The following is a 20605-nucleotide window of genomic DNA, read 5'->3' as shown; positions in this document are numbered from 1 at the left end:
TATGGACGAGTACAATGAAGGCCTTAAAACTTCAAAGTATAAAAGTTTGGCTTTTTGTTAAAACAGTCCAGGATATGGACGAGTACAATGAAGGCCTTAAAACTTCAAAGTATAAAAGTTTGGCTTTTTGTTAAAACAGTCCAGGATATGGACGAGTACAATGAAGGCCTTAAAACTTCAAAGTATAAAAGTTTGGCTTTTTGTTAAAACAGTCCAGGATATGGACGAGTACAATAAAGGCCTTTAAACTTCAAAGTTTGGTTTTTTGTTAAAACAATCCAGGCTATGGACGAGTGCAATGAAAGTCTTAAATCTAGTATAAAAATTAGCCAAGTCCATGAACGAGGCAGGCTGGTTTTTATCATTTTTTCAACAGGTCCTTAGACCAGTAATGTTGGTTGTTACCATTTCATAGGATGAACTACATTTGAAATTCTAATGAAAATGGTAGACAAATATATATAAAAGATGGACGAAGTCAAGCAAGCAAGATAAGTAAAACTCGTCCATACATATGCCATGAAAATAATGTTGAGTCAATGTGTATCTAATGTTTAAAAAAAAAAAAAAAAAACCTTTGCAAAATAAACTTAGATAATTGTTTTAAAGCCTCGTCCTAAAACCACGGACGAGGCAAATGTATAGAAGTTACATTAAAGGCCACCAAGTGGACCAAATAAAAGATGTTAAAAAAGAAAAAGAAAAAAGAGAACTCTTTCAACTAGGGGGAGAACCATTGGGGGCGTCCTGAGGGGGCAAGGTTGAAGCGTCGTCTTCAACATTGATATCATCAGAGCCAGTCTGGACGAGAGAACTAGTAGCAGCAACGTTCAGATTAAGGAGAATAGAACTGAAGTCAATATCAGGGAACCTCTCTACAGCTTCACTTCTAAAATCTTCAAACCCTGCTGCATAATTAGTGTCTAAGACTTCAGTGTACTGTTTGGACGACTTGAACTCAGCCACTGCATCTTCCTTCCCGTTGGAAAGAAGGGCATCATATTCATCATTCTTCTTCTGCAGGGCCTCAAGACGAGCATCCTTCTCTGCAGCACTGGTTCGCAGCTCTTCAACCAATGTCTGTAACTCCTTAACCTCGTCCGTGGTCTTGGCAGCCACTTCAGCCCATTGCTTCACCTCAGCCTTCAACTCATGGACCCTCGTCTCTAGCAGGATCCTCGTCTTGTCCAACCCCGTTGCTTGCCTAGACGCAGCTATAAATTTTGACATGCCCTGTAAAAAAGAAACAAGTTAAAAAAAATAAATATATAAAATAAAAAATTAATAAGAAAAAAAAAAAAGACGAGGAAGAAAAATGAATCATTGCTCAAGACGAGGTAGGAGTATTACCTTAAAGAGATCATGAACACCAGAATGTTCAAAATCTTTAAGGGACATATCATAGCAAGCATTTATGTCCTCGTCCGTCACGGCCTTCTTAAAGCGTTCCCAGGCCAAGTCCTCATTCTCAATGATATTGGAGGAGGCCGTCCTGGGAGGCTGAGACGGAGTTGACACAGTCCTGGACGGAGTGGCCTGGGACGGGGTGGTCTCGACTGGAGTGGACGAGTCCACATCAACTACCTGCACTGGCTGTTGAGACGAGGGAGGTTTGATCACTTGAGTCGAACTAGGCTTGGCTTTTTTGCCTCGACGACTGGGGAGATTTCCCAAGTCCAAGTTCCTTGACAAAGTTTTCCTCTTCTCCCCAGTCGTAGGACGAGTCTGAACATCGCCCTCAGGACGATCCCCCTCAGCAGCCACGTCTTTCCCTTTGTTTCCTTTCATTGTTGCCATTCCTTTTTTACAAAAAAAAAAAAAAAAAAAAAGGAGGAGAGAAAAACACCTTTAGAAACAAAACAAAACAAAATGCAAGGACGATAAGGATTAGAAACTTACTTCTCCTTACTGTGACCTCGTGAGCAATAGCCTCGTCAGATGGATTAGGACCCAAACCCCACTTGGCAAGGCGTCTAAGTGAAACCAAGGAGTGAAAGTCCCTATCCGCGTGAAGACGAGCTCTGTGGACGCGGTCACGAAAAAACTTACTTAAGGACGGACGTTCAACAGCTGAAATAAAACACTCCTGTTAGTTGGCCATCAATGTTAAAAATAAATAAACAAATATAAAGACAAAAGAAAAAGAAAAAAGGGGAACAACTTACCTTCAGGACGAAGGTTTCCTAGGTCCCCAGTATAACGGCCAAACGAGTCCCGGCCAATGTCTACAGGATTTCCAGCCCAGAAGCCGGAGACGAAGAAAAATTCCGTCTTCCATTTTCTGTCAGACGAGGCCAAGGACTTGATCAACCTACAATCTTTACCCCTGGTTGTAAATTGGTGGAAGCCAGGGGATTGGTGTATCTCTGAAGGTTTGTAACAGTAAAGGAACTCGTCCACAGTAAGAGGACGGTCCTTTCCAAATACTTCACCCCACAAAACTTGCATTGAGACAATTAGTCTCCATGCATTTGGGTTGAATTGACATATTCCTAAACCTAACCTAATTAACAACCCCCTAGTAAATGCGTTCAAAGGAAATCTTAAACCCCCCAAAAGGTAGGCTTCATAGACGCCAATCCCAAAACGAGGGTTGCAACACCATTCTCCTCGGACGGGTAACCTAGGGTTAAACTCGTCTGGGATTTGGTACCACTCCCTAAGGTTTCTCAATCTCTGCTCGTCCGTCTTGGAGGGGATATCTATTGCACAGCTATACACCGTTACTTCCTCTTTATCTAAGGGATTGTGACGAGGTGCGCTGGACGAGGTACCAGCCTGAGACCCAGAGGCCTTCCTAAGCTGTTCCTGTAAAACTTCCACAGGAAGCCCAGGGACGCCAGAGACGTACTCCTCGTCCGTGGTGTTCCCCCCACTGCTGTCACTATTGCTACTGGAACTATCGTAACTACTCTCGTCATTATATTCGTCTATAGCCTTATCTATACTATCACTAGACGAGGAAAGTACAATATCTACCATTTTGACAGAAAAACTAAGGACGAGAAAAAGAAAAATACCTGGATCTAGGACGGAAGAAGGCTATAGACGCGAAGAGCTTCTAGACGAATATCTAAGACGAGGAAGGACAAGGAAAGGAATTTCAGAAATGAAGAGGGTACCGGAGGTATTCCACTATTTATAGGGAGCAAGCTCAGGCATCTGAAGCGACGTAGCCCACTCATTAAGAGACACGTGGCACGCTCCTCGGGTAGATCAATCGACGAGATTTTTCCACCAACAAATTCTTGACACGTGGCACGCCAAACTGCTACTGACACACCCTATTTGTCCTAGGACGACCCAATGAACAAGGGGGCAACTGATGATGCCATAAAACACGACCTTGAAAAATTGTCCATATGGCTCGTCTACAGAAAAAAGAAGGATGGCACAGCCAAGATTGCCGTGTCCGTCCTTTGGGACGGACGAACAAGGTCTCGTCCGTCCCAAAGGACGGACGAGGAAGGCATGGCCGTGTAAGGCACGTCCACCCCTAAATAGGGATGGACGAGCCAAGCATTCGTGACTTAACCAATAAATCAAAACCTCCATCACTCGCAGTGAGACACCGGTTCAGGTGAAGCAACATCTACGGAAGTTATGGAAGTTACCTCCGATTTTGGTGAACTCCTTGACAATAGGAACGGTTATTAGAGAAAATAACCGTTCCATACACTATATAAACACAATTCTGCGTAGAGGTAAAGGATTCTGACTTTTTCATTTAGAGAAGAAGGAGAAAACACTTAGATATTTTTTCCTCTATTCCAGCCTTCTAACTTCATCATCGGAGGGTCATAGACCGGCCTCCACCGGTCTTTACTCTGATTGAGTTTGGTTTTACAGGATTCAACTCTCAAGATCATTGAAGTCTGAAGATTTTCAACCCACTGATTTTCCAGAGTTATCAATTTCCATTTTTATGAATTATTGGATAAATTTTGGTTCCAAACATATTTGAAATTATTTTTTTCAACTCATCATTTCATTACTTGGTAAATTATAAAATTATCCATGTGTATTATTTAAACAAGTCAGTTGTGTGATTAAAATTACGTATGAATAGTCTCTCAAATTACCACATAGTAAGTTGAAGTAAAATTACTCCAAATATATTTTGAGTCAAACTTTTTTTCTAATTGGAATATCACGTTTGGTGTCAAATTAGGTAAAATACAATAATAATAAAAACCCCTTAACCTTGAGGTTTGGACTTTGGACTAATATCATGCACTCCCAAAACTTTTCAAAAAAAATCTAATTTGCTCTCTAAGAACAAATTTCAATTAACTTGTGAGTTTAAGACAAGTTGTTGGAAGGAAGTAGAGAACTTTGAGGAGCAATAAACTTTTAAATGATGTCACGTGTTGTATGTACTTAAGGGACAAAATATACATTTTTTGAAAATATGTGGTAATATTTGGTATTACCCCAAATCTTGATGGTAAAAAAGTATTTACCCCATGTGTTTACTATTTTCCAAATGATCTCTCCATTTTGGTTTAAATTGATCGCCCAAAAACACAAATTAAGGACAACAAATTGTTTGTTTAGGGATAACCAGCGATGGGTTCAACGGATTTGATGGATATGCTATAAACCTGAAGATTCGAAACTTCATCCACTACACTGTCTATCTATGGGGTTTTCAAGATGTCTCGTAAGCATGAAATTAAATAGTCTACCCAATGTATGGAACGCCATTTTTTTTTAAGGACACAAAGTATTTTACTAATTGTGAAGTGAACCTCACCTCCCATTTCCCTACCGTGTACTTGTTATGATGGAATTGTTAATACTACTATTAGATGTGTTTGTGTGGACACCTAAACCCTAAGTTTTTTCTTTTGGATTTTCATGTGCGGTGATTCATGGATTAAGGGGTGAAAACTGGATTAGCAAAAATATAACTGTTAAGATGCCCTAAAACTAGAACATCAAACAAAATCCAAAAAAAAAAAAAAAAGGAGAAAAGATTATATTGTATCCTTCACATTAAAATAAGGCATTTTTCGTTAAAATAACATCTCTAAATGTACACCCAATAGATAGAACAAATATACGAGCAACATAAAAGTAGCAAATTATTTCTTAAATTAATAAAAAAAATTGATCAAACTTCTACGAGTCGAGTACCTATCTACAACCACATGGGTGTTGGTGATGGAATGCATTGTATCGCTTTATATGATGATTGGCAAGAGCTAAAGGGTTTGAGTAGTGGTGCTTTAATGAATGTATTGTACCTACTACGATAGTCCTACTATAATAGCCTTATTAAGGTATTGGTTGTACACATGGAATTATAGTATTACCTATCTTACACAAATTTGTTGGTATGTCTAACTATATAATATTATGTGTTTATATGTATTAGTATATAAAATTATAATTATATATACCTTATATCACACTCTGTATTTTATAAATAAGCTAATATATGAAATTCTTAATTATAAGTTACTAATAATGCGGGGAGTTAAGAATACTATTATTGTTGGGCCAAGCCTAAGGAGTATTAAAACCCAACCAATAATCATATTGATCAAAAGGGGGTTAAAATGTCCTAAAAGAAGAGCTTTTGTTATCGAAGGGCTGGATAGCCCAAGGAAGACCCTCGGATAAGGACTGCACGAGGAGGGCGAGATGAAGACCACACAAGGCCAGAATGTGGGAGCTGAGGGAGGCAATAGTGACAAGTGTGGATAAGGGGAAGGGAAGCTTTTCAAAGAAGCATCCATCATCTCTGCATTGAATTTATTGCACCAACCATACTAGTTGTATTAATGGTTGAATGACACTTGAACAATGCCGACAAAACTTGTAATCTACTCAGCATGGCCTCAAAAGGGAGGATGAGACAAGTATCTTGGTGGGGGATTAACGACCCTTTATGTGGAGGGTTAGGATTGGAGTATGATCACTACAAAAAGGAGGAGATTCATAGTGAACATGAATTGACACTTAATATTAGAAAGGAGAAGCACTTATCTTTGTAATCCAAGTGTAAAAGGGCTCCTCGGCTATTTCGAGGAAAGATAAATCTATCTCTTTCCCCTTAATCAACCTGCTTAAACTCAATCTTTCAGCTTTTACTTTCTCTTTTTGACATGGTTTATCATTTAGGAGTTTAAGTGTTGGTCCGCAAACTTATTTCTACAAATTAGCTGTAATAGACCTTGATTTGAGCTCAATCTTCCATTGGACCTCAGATTTTTACCCCATACAAATAATATAAGTAATGGATTTCATTTTTAAAATTATATCTTTTATATATCAACATAATAGGTGTCTTTACTCGTTTAATACTTTGGTTTTTTTTTTTTTTTAGAAGAAACTCGTTTAATACAGTAATAGTTGAGCCTTAGCTTGGGCATAAATTTGACCTTTTTTCTGTTAAATAAATAGATATAATATTTTTTTGGTTACGATCTTTTAAAAAATAAATCAGTTTAATTTTTTATTTTTTTGATAAGAAATCGGTTTCATTATAACATATGTGTCGGCGCAAGGCGTGTAGCATGTTAATCTTGTGCAAATTATTTTCTTCGGCAATAATTAAATTTACAGAAAAAAAAAAAAAAAAAAAAACTGAAACCGCCCACGTACATGGACCGTATCAGCGAAGATCGCGTGCTTTAATATACACCGTTGATTTAAGATTGACTCGGGGTGAGTCACCACAAGCACGACTCAGCCAACATTTTATCTCACAAAAGAAACACAACTCGTCCACGCTGGCAATCCTCGTCGCACACATACCAACCAATAACATACAATCGCCTCACAAAAAAGCCACCAATCAGAGAGCTTCACACGGATCAGTTCCTTTTCAAAAATACAATTCCTACTCCTAAATGCCGTTGCGGACTTGAAGTCCACGCCGCTCTCCTCTCCTATATATAAGACCCCTGTACTTTCCTTGAACCCCACATTCACATTCAAATCTCTGACTCTCTCAGAAAAATCAAATCCCTAACTTCTTCTTCTTCTTCGCTTTTTGTTCTCTGATTCCGATCTGAAGAGAGATGGCTCGTACCAAGCAGACTGCTCGCAAGTCCACCGGAGGAAAGGCTCCAAGGAAGCAGCTTGCCACTAAGGTGTGTTTTTCTTAGGGTTTTCTTCTTAGTCCGATTCTGTCTTTCAATTGAAAATAGCTCTTTTGATTTTCTCTCCAGGAAAATAAAATTGCTTAATTTCTCTCTCTTTTTAGTCAACTGTCTTTGGAAACAAATATGACTTAGGGTTTTGGAATTGGAATTGTTCTTGAATTTAATTCCGAGAATCATACAAACATGACTCAGGGTTTTCTTCTTGGTCCGATTATTTGTTTCAATAGAAAATAATTCTTTCGATTTTCTATCTAGGAAAATAAAATTGCTTAATTTCTCTCTTTTTGTGAACTTTCTTTGGAAACAAACATGACTTCGGGTTTTGAAATTGTTCCTGAATTTAATTCCGAGAATCATACAAATATGACTTAGGGTTTTCTTCTTGGTCTGATTCTTTGTATTCAGGAAATTAAAATTGCTTACTTTCTCTCTCTTTTTGTGAACTTTATTTGGAAACAAACATGACTTAGGGTTTTGGAATTGTTCTTGAATTTAATTCCGAGAATCATATGAATATGAAATTAGGGTTCTGAATTTGACTTTATTTTTGTTAATTTCGTGAAGGCTGCAAGGAAATCTGCACCCACAACTGGTGGAGTGAAGAAGCCCCATCGTTATCGTCCCGGAACTGTTGCTCTCCGGTAATTATTTTTCGAAAAATTCGAACTTGTAATTAGATCGTTTCGAAACCCTAATTTTCTTCTGGATTTTAAACAGTGAAATACGTAAGTATCAGAAGAGTACCGAACTTTTGATCCGCAAGTTGCCCTTCCAGCGTCTTGTTCGTGAAATCGCACAAGACTTCAAGGTTTGTTTATATCCCTTGCCTCTGCTTGGCTGCCGAGAAAATTGATCTTATATATTTCTCTTGTTCTTTTTTGTGCGAATTTTTGTTCATATATCAAATTCTCTGTTGTTTTCCAGACGGATTTGAGGTTCCAGAGCCATGCTGTTCTCGCTCTTCAGGAGGCCGCGGAGGCTTACCTTGTGGGTCTCTTCGAGGACACCAACCTGTGCGCTATCCATGCCAAGAGGGTCACCATTATGCCTAAGGACATCCAGCTCGCAAGGAGGATCCGTGGTGAACGTGCTTAGGCGTTCTGGGCTTCGTTAATTTTAGATTGGTTATGCGTAGTATTTGCTTTTGATTTTGTATAGGATATAAAAAAAGGCTAGGATATTGAGGCAATTGCCTTTAAAGCTTTTATATTTGTTTGGTTAAGAACATGGTTTAATTCTTCGTTAATCTCTTTTGAATTCAACGATTTGACTATTTTATTCGTTTTTCATTTATCGTGCTGTTATTTTTTGCTTGTGAGCCTCTGATTAAACCCTAATTTGATAAGTCTGTTTGATATTGTGATTGTAATCTGTAATCAGACCCTGCGAATGAGCAATCCCATTTGTCTGTGTTTTTGCTGTCTTGCGCGTTACGTTTGTGGGATTGTATCTGGTTTCCTTCTACAGCTACGCTTACAACCCAATTAACCATTACATCATCCCAAAAAATAAATGTAGTCATCAATCCCATGGACTTCGTATTTCATTCCCTTCAAATGCATTACATTGCGCCATATGTTTTTTCTTCTTAAGCTTTCATCTCAACGCACCCGTCAACCAAACTATTTGTCGTCTTAAACTGATATGCCATGTTCATGAATTTATTTCTTTTGTCCCGTGTTCATGTCTTCTCCCTGCTAACCCTTTGCTAAGCTAATCTGCAGCGGCCATGAGTTCTCTTAACATTTTTTTTCCCATGTATGGGTATCTCTTTCGGGTTGGTTGGTTTGTTTGTTTTTTTTTTTTTTTTTTTTTTTTTTTTTTGGTAACCTTTTAACAGTGAGTTTTGTAAAAAAAAAATTTCCCATTATTTATATATATATGCTTTTTAAAAAAAAATAAAATTTATGGCCTGTGTTTAAAAAATATTTTTTTAGTTTTTTTGAAAATACGTGTGATGAAAAACTGTGAAAATATATGTAATGTTTGAAAATGGAAATCATGCTTTCAAAATTGCGTACCAAATGGAGATTTTGATGTTTAATAACCATCAAAACTTTCATTTGAAGCTTCAATTGTCACAATACAAACTTGACATAAGAAAACATCCAGATTACCCAATATCTAAGCTATGTAAGGGGATTAGCAATTTCAAGAAAGTCTGAATTTCAACAAATTGGCTAAAAAAGAAAAAGGGTTCCTAGGTAAAAATTCATAACTACGCCCTAAGTTGTGATTTTTGTTAGCTACTGTTATGTTTGCTATTTGTCTAATGAAAATATTATTCAGCCAGAAAGAATTTTTAATCCGGTTCTATAATAGAACTAGTTTAGTTTTAATATTAAAACTCTTTGCTAATTATTGCAGTTTAAATTATTGAGTGTAAAAATTGAAGAGTTTAAATTTAATTTGATTTTAAATTGGATTTTTTAGAGTTTAATTTTGCACTTGTCTGTTTAATTTTTTAATTTTTGTTGCAAATGATAAATTTAATTAAATTCTAAATTATATAAACAACCCCCTCTCTTTGTTTAAATCCTTAAGTCTGTCCAAACTAATATCAAACTTGCTTAAATCGTGTCCACATTTGTCATGGGCTTTATATACAATTTTCTGTGAGTTATAAAATTTTTAAAAGTAAGGCTTTCCAATGGGCCTATTTCAATCTGCGTAATGCCTTTGTTTAAAGCTTTCATAAATCTCTATATTAAATAAAAGAGAGATATTACAATCTTAATTACAGGCCTTACAAACATGCGAAGTGCCCATTTCGTACACCTTTACCCGTTGATGGGCCCTTGCAAACGATCGACCGTCGATCTATAGAGTATGAACTAAGTGGTACAACTGACTTTTCTTATTAAACAAATTTAATAATTTTAAATAGGTGAAAGTTTTTTTTAAGTAGAATGATAGACAAATAACATGATCTAATTTCCCCTCTTAATGCTGATTTTTCAAAAAAATTGTCACATTCCCCGATTTATTTTTCACTTTGAATTCAAAATTTTTTTTTGAAACCAAACTGAAGCTTTTCATTCAAACCAGCCAAGAAAAATACACTGAAGAAACAAAGTACTAGCTACAGAAAAACAGAGCATCACAAAAAGGGATACAACAACAACTTAGACCACGACTTAGGCAAGCTTTAACTCGTTCCTTCAGCTCTAGCCATGTCTTCGACCCAATCAGGAATAGTTGAAATCCAGACTTGCTCATCAGTTTGTTTTGCAAGTTGTGCAAGTACGTGGGCTATTTTGTTGTCATGCCTACTGATATGTCTGACTCTTGCCTCTTGGAAACTCGGAAGATTTTGTAGACAACTACTCACAATATGGCCAATCACTCGTCTCACTTCTTTAGCCTCAATAGCTTGAATTGTCTGCAATGAATCCCCTTAAAAAATGGTCCCTTCCAAGCCCAGATTTTTTGCTAGGATCATTCCTTGTTCCATAGCTATGGCCTCTGTTTCCTCCACAACCATTTGACCCGATAGAGGAAGACATTTTGCTGCTACCACCTTCCTTTCCCAATCTCTAATTATAACACCCACTCCAGAATGGCATTCAACAGAGGGAATGGTCCCATCCACATTTATTTTGAAGAAACCCACAAGTGGAGGTGTCCATGCTTTCTCGTTTCTCTGAGGACTGTTTATATACCAACTCTTAGTCCCCTTGAATTCCTTCATCATTTGGATTGTTGTCTCCCAAATGTGATCCTCAGAAACACCATTTCCTTCATGCACAATTTGGTTTCTATTATACCAAATCATCCAAGCAACACCAAAAAAGATCTCCATGTCCCTCTGAGTTCCCTTTTCTAACAAAAATAAGGCCAAATCCACTATCTCCCTGTTGCTTTCATTCAAACAGATTGGATATTCATCCCATTTGCTCCACACTCTTTTAGCAGCTTCATAATAGATGATTGCATGCTCAGTTGACTCAGGTTCCCCGCCACAAATAGGGCAAGTAGGATCCACTTGAATTCCCTTATTGCTCATATTCAACATAGATGGGATGGTCTTCAAGCATAGTCTCTAGGCAAAAACTCTCACTTTGGTTGGGATGTTTAAGTGCCATATCTTTTTCCAAAGTGGGACACATACATCTCCCATTGAGGATTCACCTCTTTCATGCTTCTCCACTATTTCCCTAGCCAATGAATCCTCATTCATGCTTCTCTACTCTTTCCCTAGCCAAAAAATATGCACTTTTCACCGTGAAGATTCCTTTTTTTTATTTCTCACCCATATTAATTGGTCCTCCTGTGGATAGTGAGGAATTGGGATTAGGGATGGCAATTTTTGCTTGACCCGCGGGTACCCGGCCTGACTCGACCCTAAAACTCGGCCTGATAAGGAATAGGGTCGGGTTTGGGTTTTAAAAAAAAAAACCTGAACCGGGTTCGGGTTTTTATAAAAACCCGGTTCGGCCCGACCCAAACCCGATCCGTATATATAATATTATTAAAAAAAAAAGAAAACCCTAGGTATAAATACTACTCTTTCACTTCTAAAAATAATTTCCCTAACCCTAATTTCTCACCTCTCAACTGCCTCTCTCTCCTTCACTCTTAGCCACCCCTCCCTCTACCTCACACACTCTCTCTCTCTCTCATTTGCTATCGTCGGTTCCTCTTCCACCTCATCGGTCTCATCGTTCCTTGCCTCCCTCATCGAGTTGGTCACTCATCCACCTCGCCGTAGGGATCGCTAGCTCCTCCCTTACCACACTGCTCCTTCCTCCATCTCGCCGCAGACACTGCTTACTCCTCCACCTCACTGCAGACGTTGCTTCTTCCTCCCACCTTTCTCACCTCGCCTTGATTGGAAAAAGAAGGGATTTTTGTTGGATTTTCGTGTTTCTGTTTTTGGAGTTTTGGAGGAGTTGAAATAGTGGTCGGCTTATACTTTGATCTGTTTTGTATTTTTATTTTTATTTTTATGAAAGATCTGATCTGTGTTTATGGTCTTAAACTTTGATCTGTTGGGGGGTTTTTCATGGTTCTGTTTTTGGAGTTTTAGAGGGGTTGAAATAGACGTAGATTAGACTTTGATTTGATATGTATTTTTTTGATGAAAGATTTGATCTGTGTTTATGCTCTTAGACTCTGATCTGTAGTATTGAGCAGAATTTTTGTGCTTTTTACTTTGTTTTGCATTGTTCTTGTGATGGTTTCTGTTCTACACAGCTTAAAGATTTAGGCAAATTTTTTTTTTTTTGATTAGGCCACAGATTGGGCCTGAGGTGGTGGGGCTCGCAGAGCCCGACAGGGCGGGTCTTGGGCGCAGAAAAAAACCCGTTTATTAAACAGGGTGGGTTCGGGTTTTTTGGGTAGACTCGCGGGTCGGGTTTGGGCATTAAAAAACCCGGCCCGAACTCGACCCGTTGCCATTCCTAATTGGGATGCTTAGAATTTTCTCCACTTCAAAGCCAAGGAAAACTTTGTCAAGAATGTCCTTTCTCCTTCGTCTAGTGTCTTGGTCAATTAAGGCTGATACCATAGGGAAGTCTCCAAAATCTTTCCTTGGAGAAATGACTTTATAAGTTGTTGGTGTTAATAACCATCTATCATCCCATATATGGATTATCTTCCCATTTCCCATTTCCCACTCTCCGTCTTGTTCTTTGCTGAAGAATCTCTATGCTCTTGCGAATGGTTCTCCAAGCGTAAGATGGGTTGCTGCCTATGCTTGCATTTAAAATATCCCAATTTTGAAAGTACCTTGCTTTGTACATGCGCGCCATAAGCGATGTGGGATTTTCCAACATCCTCCATCCTTGCTTAGCCAACATAGCCAAATTGAAAGCATAAAGATCACGGAACCCTATTCTGCCCTCTAACTTTGATTGCACATTCTTAACCAGCTAACCCAAGCCATTTTTTATTCTTGATTCTTCTGACCCCACCAAAAATTCCGCATCATCCCCTCAATATCTTCACACAGACCTTTGGGAAGTAAGAAACACCCCATTGTGTATGTGGGAACAGCCTGAGCAACAACTTTTATAAGGATTTCTCCTCCTCCAATCGATAACAATTTCTCTTTCCAACCGGCCATCTTTTTCCCCACTCTCTCCCGGACTTCATTGAATACTTGTTTCTTTGGTCTTCCAATCATCGAAGGTAGGCCCAAGTATTTTCCTGGTTGTACATTCTAAATTGAGCCCAGCACATCCTTCACCCTTTCTCTTGTCTCTTCATTAGTGTTCTAGCAAAAAAGACCAATGATTTTTCTGTGTTTATTTTTTGGCCTGCTACCTTCCTTATATTTATGAAGGATTGCACAAAGTTCTTTGCTTTCTTGCTCCATTGCCTTGCAATAGATCACACTATCATTGGCAAATAAGAGATGGATTATTGTTGGGCTACCCCTACAGATAGAAATGCCAGAAATTAGCCTTCTCCTTTCTGCCTCCACAATCAAAGTTGTTAGCCCTTCTATACATAAAAGAAGCATGTAAGGAGATAAGGGATCACCCTGGCGAAGCCCCCTCATAGGAGTTGTACAACCATGGGCCACCCCATTTATAAGGATAGAATAAGATACAAAGTTTATACAGCTTATAATCAATTTAATCCATTTATTATCAAACCCATTTTTGACATGATTTTTCCAAGAAAACACCATTCCACTTTGTCATAGGCTTGACTCATGTCTAATTAATTGCCATATACCCCTCTTTGCCATCCTTTGTTTTTCTTTAGATAATGCATGATTTCAAAAGCAACCAGGACATTGTCAGTTATGAGTCTACCTGGAACAAAAGCACTTTGGCTTTTAGAAATGATAGAGGGGAGAAGAGGTTTTAGTCTATTTTGCAAGAACCTTTGACACAATTTTGTATGAAACATTACAAAGGCTTATTGGTCGGAATTCACTTATCTTTGTTGGATTATTTATTTTAGGAACGAGAGCTATATTTGTCTTGTTTAGCTCAGCTATGCGGGCATTGAAATTAAGAATATTAAGGACAGTTTTTATCACATCATCCCCAATTATATCCCAATACTTTTGATAAAAAATAGTAGACATACTGTCAGGGCCCGGTGCTTTTGTTGGGTGCATTTGTTGGATAGCTTGAATAACCTCATTCTTCTGGAAATCTTTTGTTAAGTCTTCATTCATTTCCCTAGTAATCCTTCTTGGTATCAAATTTGCTACTTCCATCGCTCTAGTTGGGAATGAGGTAGAGTACAGCTCTTTGAAATAATTCACAGCAATGTTTGCTATGTCTATTTTTTCTTCACACCAATTCCGTTCTCCATCTAGCAAGCTCCGGATTTCATTCTTCTTCCTTCTATGAGATGCTTTGTAGTGAAAATATTTTGTGTTTCTGTCACCAAGGGTCAGCCATTGGACTCTGGATCTTTGATTCCACTTTATTTTTTCATCATCTAACATTTCGTTTATTTCCTTCCTTGGTGCATTAATTTCTTCTCCCTTACTTCCATCCCCGTTAGCCTAAATTAGAACTTGCAGCTGCTTTCTCTTCTCCTTTATCATTCGAGCATCATGCCTAAGGTCTGAATTGTTCCATCTTGTTAATCCCTCCGCACAAACTCTCAGACCTTTGGCAAATTCGCTAGCCGTTTGAAAACCTGAATGATCTTTCCAAGCTTCTTGAATTATCTCCTTGCATTTATCGTGTCTAACCCATGTTGCCTTAAAATGGAATCTCCTCTTTTCCCTTCCTTGGACATTTCTTTGGTTTGTTAGCACCAGAGCACAGTGATTTGAAGTTGAATCCACTACATGGATGACCCTAGCATCTCTGTATTGATCTTTCCAATCTATTGTTGTCAGCACCCTATCAAGTCTTAATCAAATTCTTTCCCTAGCTGACTTTTGGTTACACCAAGTGAACTCTGGACCCTCATATCAAAGGTCTAGAAAACCACAAACATTAACTACTCTTCTAAAACCCTTCATCTGCTGTTGGGGTCTCTCTGGGCGTCCCCATTTCTCAGAGCTTGATATAATTTCGTTAAAATTCTCCATATAGACCCATGGCATCTAAAATTGAGCATTTAGAAAATGTAGTAGCTGCCAAGAATCCTTCCTCTGATTTGCATCCGAGTTGCCATAGAAACTCGTAATTCTCCATTTAAAGCTAGATGTAGGATCAGTCACAACGGCATCTATATGATACCTAGTATAACTTTTAAGCTCCACATTTAGATCCCTTTCCTATAACATGGCTATTCCACCACTTCTTCCCTTGCTAGGAACTATGACTCCATTTAATAAGCCTACCTTCACCATTATTCTCCTCATTCTACTTATTCCAGCTTTTGTCTCCATAAAAAATACTAGTTTGGGGCACCATTGTTGCACCAGCTCACACAATGCTCGAATTAACCGGGGGTTCCCTAGCCCCCAGCAGTTCCAACTTAAGGTATTCATGGCTCCTGGTGGTGCTGCTCTGCAGACATTGCCGATAGATCGAAGGGAATTGAGTTACTACCACACAACTTTTTCTGATTTCTTGCATCAACCTCTTCCTCATCTGCCCAGAGAGTTCTCTTTACACCCACCATACTGCTAGCTACATTCTCTCCCATTTCATTTTCTTTATTTTGACCACTCTAGCTTCTTCAGTTTACCCTTCTTTTTCTGGGCTTTATTTTCCTCATCATTATTTTCCTTCTCTATATTGAGCCCAATATCCATTTTAACTGGGCTAGTGACTTCCTGGATCTCCATATTTTTTACTTCTTCACGGCCCATGTGTATTATTTCACTTACCTCACTTTCACATTCTACTGTTGATATAGAGTTATGGGCTGGCCCCATATTTTGGTTTTTTTTCTTTTCCCTTTTCACTGTGGATATTTTCCCCATTTTCCCTTGCTTTTATCCCATAAGTTCTAATATTTTTAATTTGAAATTCAAATTGACGTACCTCTTGCATGGCGTGCTCACCTTCCTCTGACATCACTGAGACAAGACTTCCACTTTTTGCATTTCCAAACTATTCCCCGAATTGTGCACCACTAAGGGAAGTGGAGTAGCCACCGTCTTCCGCCCCAAACTGCATCTTTTCTTTTATTGCCGTATCATCAGCCTACTGGTTAAGAGGACTCCTTCTTTGTTCTTCTTTTTTCAATCGGGCTTTACTTCCCCTTTGAGCCCTTAACCATTCACCATATTGCAGAGCTTGATTTGGTTGGCCACTTTTCTTGCAATGTCTCTCATCATGCGCCATTACTCCACATCTGAAGCAGAAAACTGGCAACCTTTCATACCAGAATTGTATGCAAAAACTCTTCCCCTCTGGGCTAGTAATCGTACCACACCTTCTTAAGGGTTTTTCCAGTGGAAGATTCACCTTTATTCTCATGAACTTTGCTTGCTCTGACATCCATGATCTTGTATCCACTGTCATAAAAATCCTCAAATTGCTACCTATCTCCTTTCCTATCTTCTCTGTCATCATATCAAAGGGCAAACCCCAAATTTGTACCCAAAAGGGAGAGTGGGTAAAAGAAATATTACTTTCCGTCATTCCCCTTTCCCATCTTTTGAGCAACAAAAGATTATTTTCAAAGTTCCATGACCCATTTGTTTCAACCCCCCTTAGCTGATATTCATTGGCAAACTTGAATTGAAGGATATCGTTTCCAACTTCCACAATCTTCAAATCCTGGCCAATTTTCCAAGTAGTCCTTAAAGTGTTCTTTAGAGCACGCAAGTTTTGCTTTCCGTCCGACAAAAGATTTCACATTAGGCTTTGAGAACACTCCTCTATTACCAGTGCTTTGCCTTCTTCCAAAACTAAGATCTGCAACTCTTCTTCTTTCGTTAGCTGCCTGTTCTTCAAAACATCTATCAGCTCTTGCTCCATGATTCTGACCCTTACTGTGAGATTTGAAGCCTTTCAATGAATTTGAGGCCACCTAATTAGAACAAAAAGCTCCGAATTAGGGCCTTAGAGATCGTTCCTATAGAGGAAAGGAAGAGAACACTGAGAAAATGAAAGAACTTTTGAGAGAGGAAGCACTCCTACATGGGAGAGAGAAAAGTTAATGATCATCTCATGCTATTTCAAGAGTTGCCATTGTTGTGTGTATATATTCAACAATGAACAATTTTTAGAACGAGAGAGAGAGAGAGAGAGAGAGAGAGAGAGAGAGAGAGAGAGAGAGAGAGAGAGAGAGAAGTGTGTACTTTGAATTCAAATTTGTTGTCAATTTCCAAGTTTCCTTAATTCTTGACAAACACAACAACAATCAATGGGCCTATACTATGAAACACTTTATGAAAGAGCGTTGTCCATGGAGACATGTCAATGAAGAGTTCTAAGCAGGGGTGGAGCCACATAGCAAAATGAAATGGGCAATTCCAAAAAATATTACCGGCTCCCTCATTTGTTTTTCAAAGTTGTTCCAATCTAACAGCTTAAAAGAAGCCTCTCCTCAAATAAAATAATACTTGGTCCATTCAATTGTCCAAACACTTGTAATTAATCCAATGATCAGTAACTACTCACTCCAAATAGCATAGACGTCAGCCCATTAACCATTTCAAAACATAACTTTACTTTTCCCCCTTCATTTTATTGTCAAGAAAACTATAGCCTACAGATGTTTTTGCTTGTTCTCCTCTATAGTGCTACCAATCTATTGTTTATTTCTTATCAACTTAGCTCATCTCAAGATTCTCAACACACTCAAGCAAAACCCTCAAAGTTTGTATGGGTGTTTAGATTTTTAAGAATATGCTTTGTTTATTAAAGTTGTGTTGTTCATTATTTATTTATTTATTTTTATAGCCATATGATAGTATATTACTATATTATATCTCTCTTTTGAGTTAGTATATCATCATTTTTTTGGGATTTGAAATTAGGTGCCCAATAATTCATTAAAAAAAAAAAAAAACAAAAAGGAAAATTTTAATCAGTGGTGGCTTCAGGAATTTTATCAGGGTGTTCATAAATTATACAATCTAATAAAAAGAGAAATTCATATATTGACAACAACAACAACAAAAAAAAAACACGTAAATACATAATGTAAAGACCAGATTTGGATTCCTAGCTCAAGGATATGAACAGACTTCGGCCCAAAAAGCCCAAAACAATGAATTTGTAGAGAAATGGGTTAGAAAATTGGGCTTTAGTTAATCAAATAACAAATTGAGTAGATTGATGGTGAAAAATTGAAAATGGATGATTATAGAATGAGTAATAAATGTCCTCGGCAATATCCGAGTAGACTAGTTCTTATGTAATGATCTTAAATAGAGTTACAAGTTTAATTCTAGATTGCTACAGTGTTTTTCCCTTACTTTTTTGATCCCTCTTTTCTCGCTACCTCTCTTTCCTTTTATACTTCTTCTCCTTTTCGTCCCTATCTTCCACATGCATGCCAAATGGTTGATCTTGATACTTGTTCCATCAGCACCTCCCATAAGTCTTCATGTAGAAGCTGTAAGGCTGAAATCCACTATTCAGGTATAACCTCCACATTAATGCGGCCAGGGAGTTAATTGTAGCACATTTAATGCGGAGGTAGCAGCTTTTTCCTTAGATATTTTAGGATCCTTCCATGTCTTGAGCTTCCATAGTGCTTATCTGTATGAATTAAGTATTTCTGTGATGTTTCTTCAGATAGCAGACCATCTCTACGGACCACAGCCTCGGTCAACCGAGGTGGCACTTATTCTCGGCATAACCCCTTAAGTCGTTTATGATCTAAATTCACTTCTTTGTTTGTTAACATGGTCCCTTTTGACAATGTTTACCCCCTTCTTGGACACTTTTAGTCCTTGGCTTGGGCCTTAGGTCCATTATACAAGGTGTATAATGGACCTCCATGCCCAATACCGCTACAATAGCCCCTTAAAATTTTGCTTTTAGCACCTCGGGCAAAAAGGAGGATTTTGATATTCTCGGGTATATGTTGGGCTTCTCATGTCTTGTCCTCCGTTAGTACTATTGTCCATTTTAACTGCCCAAGGCACGCCCCTGACGTTTGGGCATCCAAAGCGCGCCCTTATTAAATTCTGACGGCGCTTTTGTTCCCCACGTTCAACGGCACGATGCAAATCCAACGGTGAAGAATTTTCAGGGGTTATGAGCGGGAATTTTCCCGCTTGTAACTTCTGTGTCACTATAAATAGCTTCATAAATCAATTCCTTTCATTACTTCCATCAATCACACAATTTTAGAGTGCATGCACTGAACCTGCCACCTTCTCTCACTTGTTCGTGCGTTTACAAATACAAAAAACTTGTTCGAGGACCTTCTTTTCAAAACCTGTAAGTTTCCTCGAACCCTTTTAGCTTCGTTTCTTTCCACGTATTCTGTTTTCATCACCCTTTTTTCTTTTCGGTTCCATTTTTCATTTCAAACTTGTTGATTTCTTTTCACAACTTCTTAGAAAATGGGTAGGTTCAAGCGTTTAGTTGAATCAGATGAGGATATAGAGAGATTTAGGGCTGAGTATAGAATCCCACCACAGTGGGCATTAGATACGCTGCCCAAGGGGCATGGGCAGACGATAGGAAAGAGGGAGATGTGGTCATCCCAATAATTGCCTTTATAGAGGGAGGGATGACCATCCCCATGGGTAATCTTACTAGGAACTTCCTTAGGTTCTTTAGATTATCCCCCACACAATGTGCCTCAAACATGTTCAAAGTATTAGGGAGTATAGAAGCCTTGAATGAGAGAATGAACCTGGAATTGACACATCATGATGTCAATTGGGTATACAATCTACACCAATTGAAGGGCGCAGGGATACTACCTTAAGTCAAGGTATCCCGAAGTAAGGCTAATCCAATGCCTCCCTACATCAAACAAGGGGTTAAAGGAAGATTTTTTAATCTTTTCTGGGGAATGGCATGACGGCCTACCCTGTCTGACAAGAGAGGGAACACCAGGTAGGGGTCTAGTTGTAAATTTGTACACCTTGACTTATATTTCCGTTCTATTTCAGACTATCTCTGTTTCTAACCAATGTTTTCTTCTATTTTAATGATTTTGCAGACAGAAATTCTACCATACCTTGGTTCAACCTAGTCAACAGAGCGAGCCTAGACAAGATCTTATGGTCTGAGGTGTTTATGAATGAAGTAGACATCCAGTTGCGAGTAGCACACATAATCCTCGGATACCATCCTATTTCACGCGCATTTCAAGCTTCGAAGTGCGTGATAAAAGCCAAAGATCCTCGCCTTCAACGTATTAGTGTGGCCTACGAAGGATTTGTCGTTCTTGAAGGCGTTCTAATCCCTGAGGGCACATCCATCACCCAGCTACTTTTTGTGGGATTCCCCTCTGTAGAAGCATCCTCGTCCCATTCCATTGCTAAGGAAGAAGAAGAAGAAGAAAAAGAAGAAACAGAGGGAGTTATAAATTTGTTAGACTCTTCAGAAGAATTTGAGGTGTTCAAACGATCCTCATCCCCTGAGAGCGTACCAGTTGACCTAGACCACCAACAAGAAGTAGATAGCATCACTTTGGACGAGATG

General features: G+C 38.5%; 2 protein-coding genes across 2 annotated transcripts; one reads left to right on the top strand and one right to left on the bottom strand.

Annotated features, from left to right (window-relative positions):
• The first annotated feature begins 6910 nt into the window (after window positions 1-6910).
• On the top strand, window positions 6911-8404 carry LOC112036224 (histone H3.3). Its single transcript, XM_024069033.2, has 4 exons — window positions 6911-7103; window positions 7680-7756; window positions 7833-7923; window positions 8040-8404. The coding sequence occupies exons 1-4, from the start codon at window positions 7032-7034 to the stop codon at window positions 8208-8210; spliced, it is 411 nt and encodes a 136-aa protein (XP_023924801.1). The 5' UTR covers window positions 6911-7031; the 3' UTR covers window positions 8211-8404.
• A 2108-nt stretch (window positions 8405-10512) lies between these two features.
• LOC112036231 (uncharacterized) lies at window positions 10513-11121 on the bottom strand. Its single transcript, XM_024069039.1, has one exon. It carries the CDS (start codon window positions 11119-11121, stop codon window positions 10513-10515), a length of 609 nt encoding a protein of 202 aa, XP_023924807.1.
• Between the last annotated feature and the right edge of the window lie 9484 nt (window positions 11122-20605).

The sequence above is a fragment of the Quercus suber genome, unplaced genomic scaffold (assembly GCF_002906115.3).
Source record: "Quercus suber isolate HL8 unplaced genomic scaffold, Cork oak 2.0 scaffold_242, whole genome shotgun sequence".
NCBI classification, from domain to species: Eukaryota; Viridiplantae; Streptophyta; class Magnoliopsida; order Fagales; family Fagaceae; genus Quercus; species Quercus suber.
The sequence above is the reverse complement of the archived record's forward strand: the minus strand, read 5'-3'. Positions and strand labels throughout refer to the sequence as shown.

Coding starts and splice junctions, on each gene's coding strand:
- LOC112036224 (XM_024069033.2), top strand. CDS start 7,032: ATGGCTCGTACCAAGCAGACTGCTCGCAAGTCCACCGGAGGAAAGGCT. Junction 7,104..7,679: donor GGAAGCAGCTTGCCACTAAG/GTGTGTTTTTCT, acceptor AATTTCGTGAAG/GCTGCAAGGAAATCTGCACC. Junction 7,924..8,039: donor AAATCGCACAAGACTTCAAG/GTTTGTTTATAT, acceptor GTTGTTTTCCAG/ACGGATTTGAGGTTCCAGAG.
- LOC112036231 (XM_024069039.1), bottom strand. CDS start 11,121: ATGAGCAATAAGGGAATTCAAGTGGATCCTACTTGCCCTATTTGTGGC.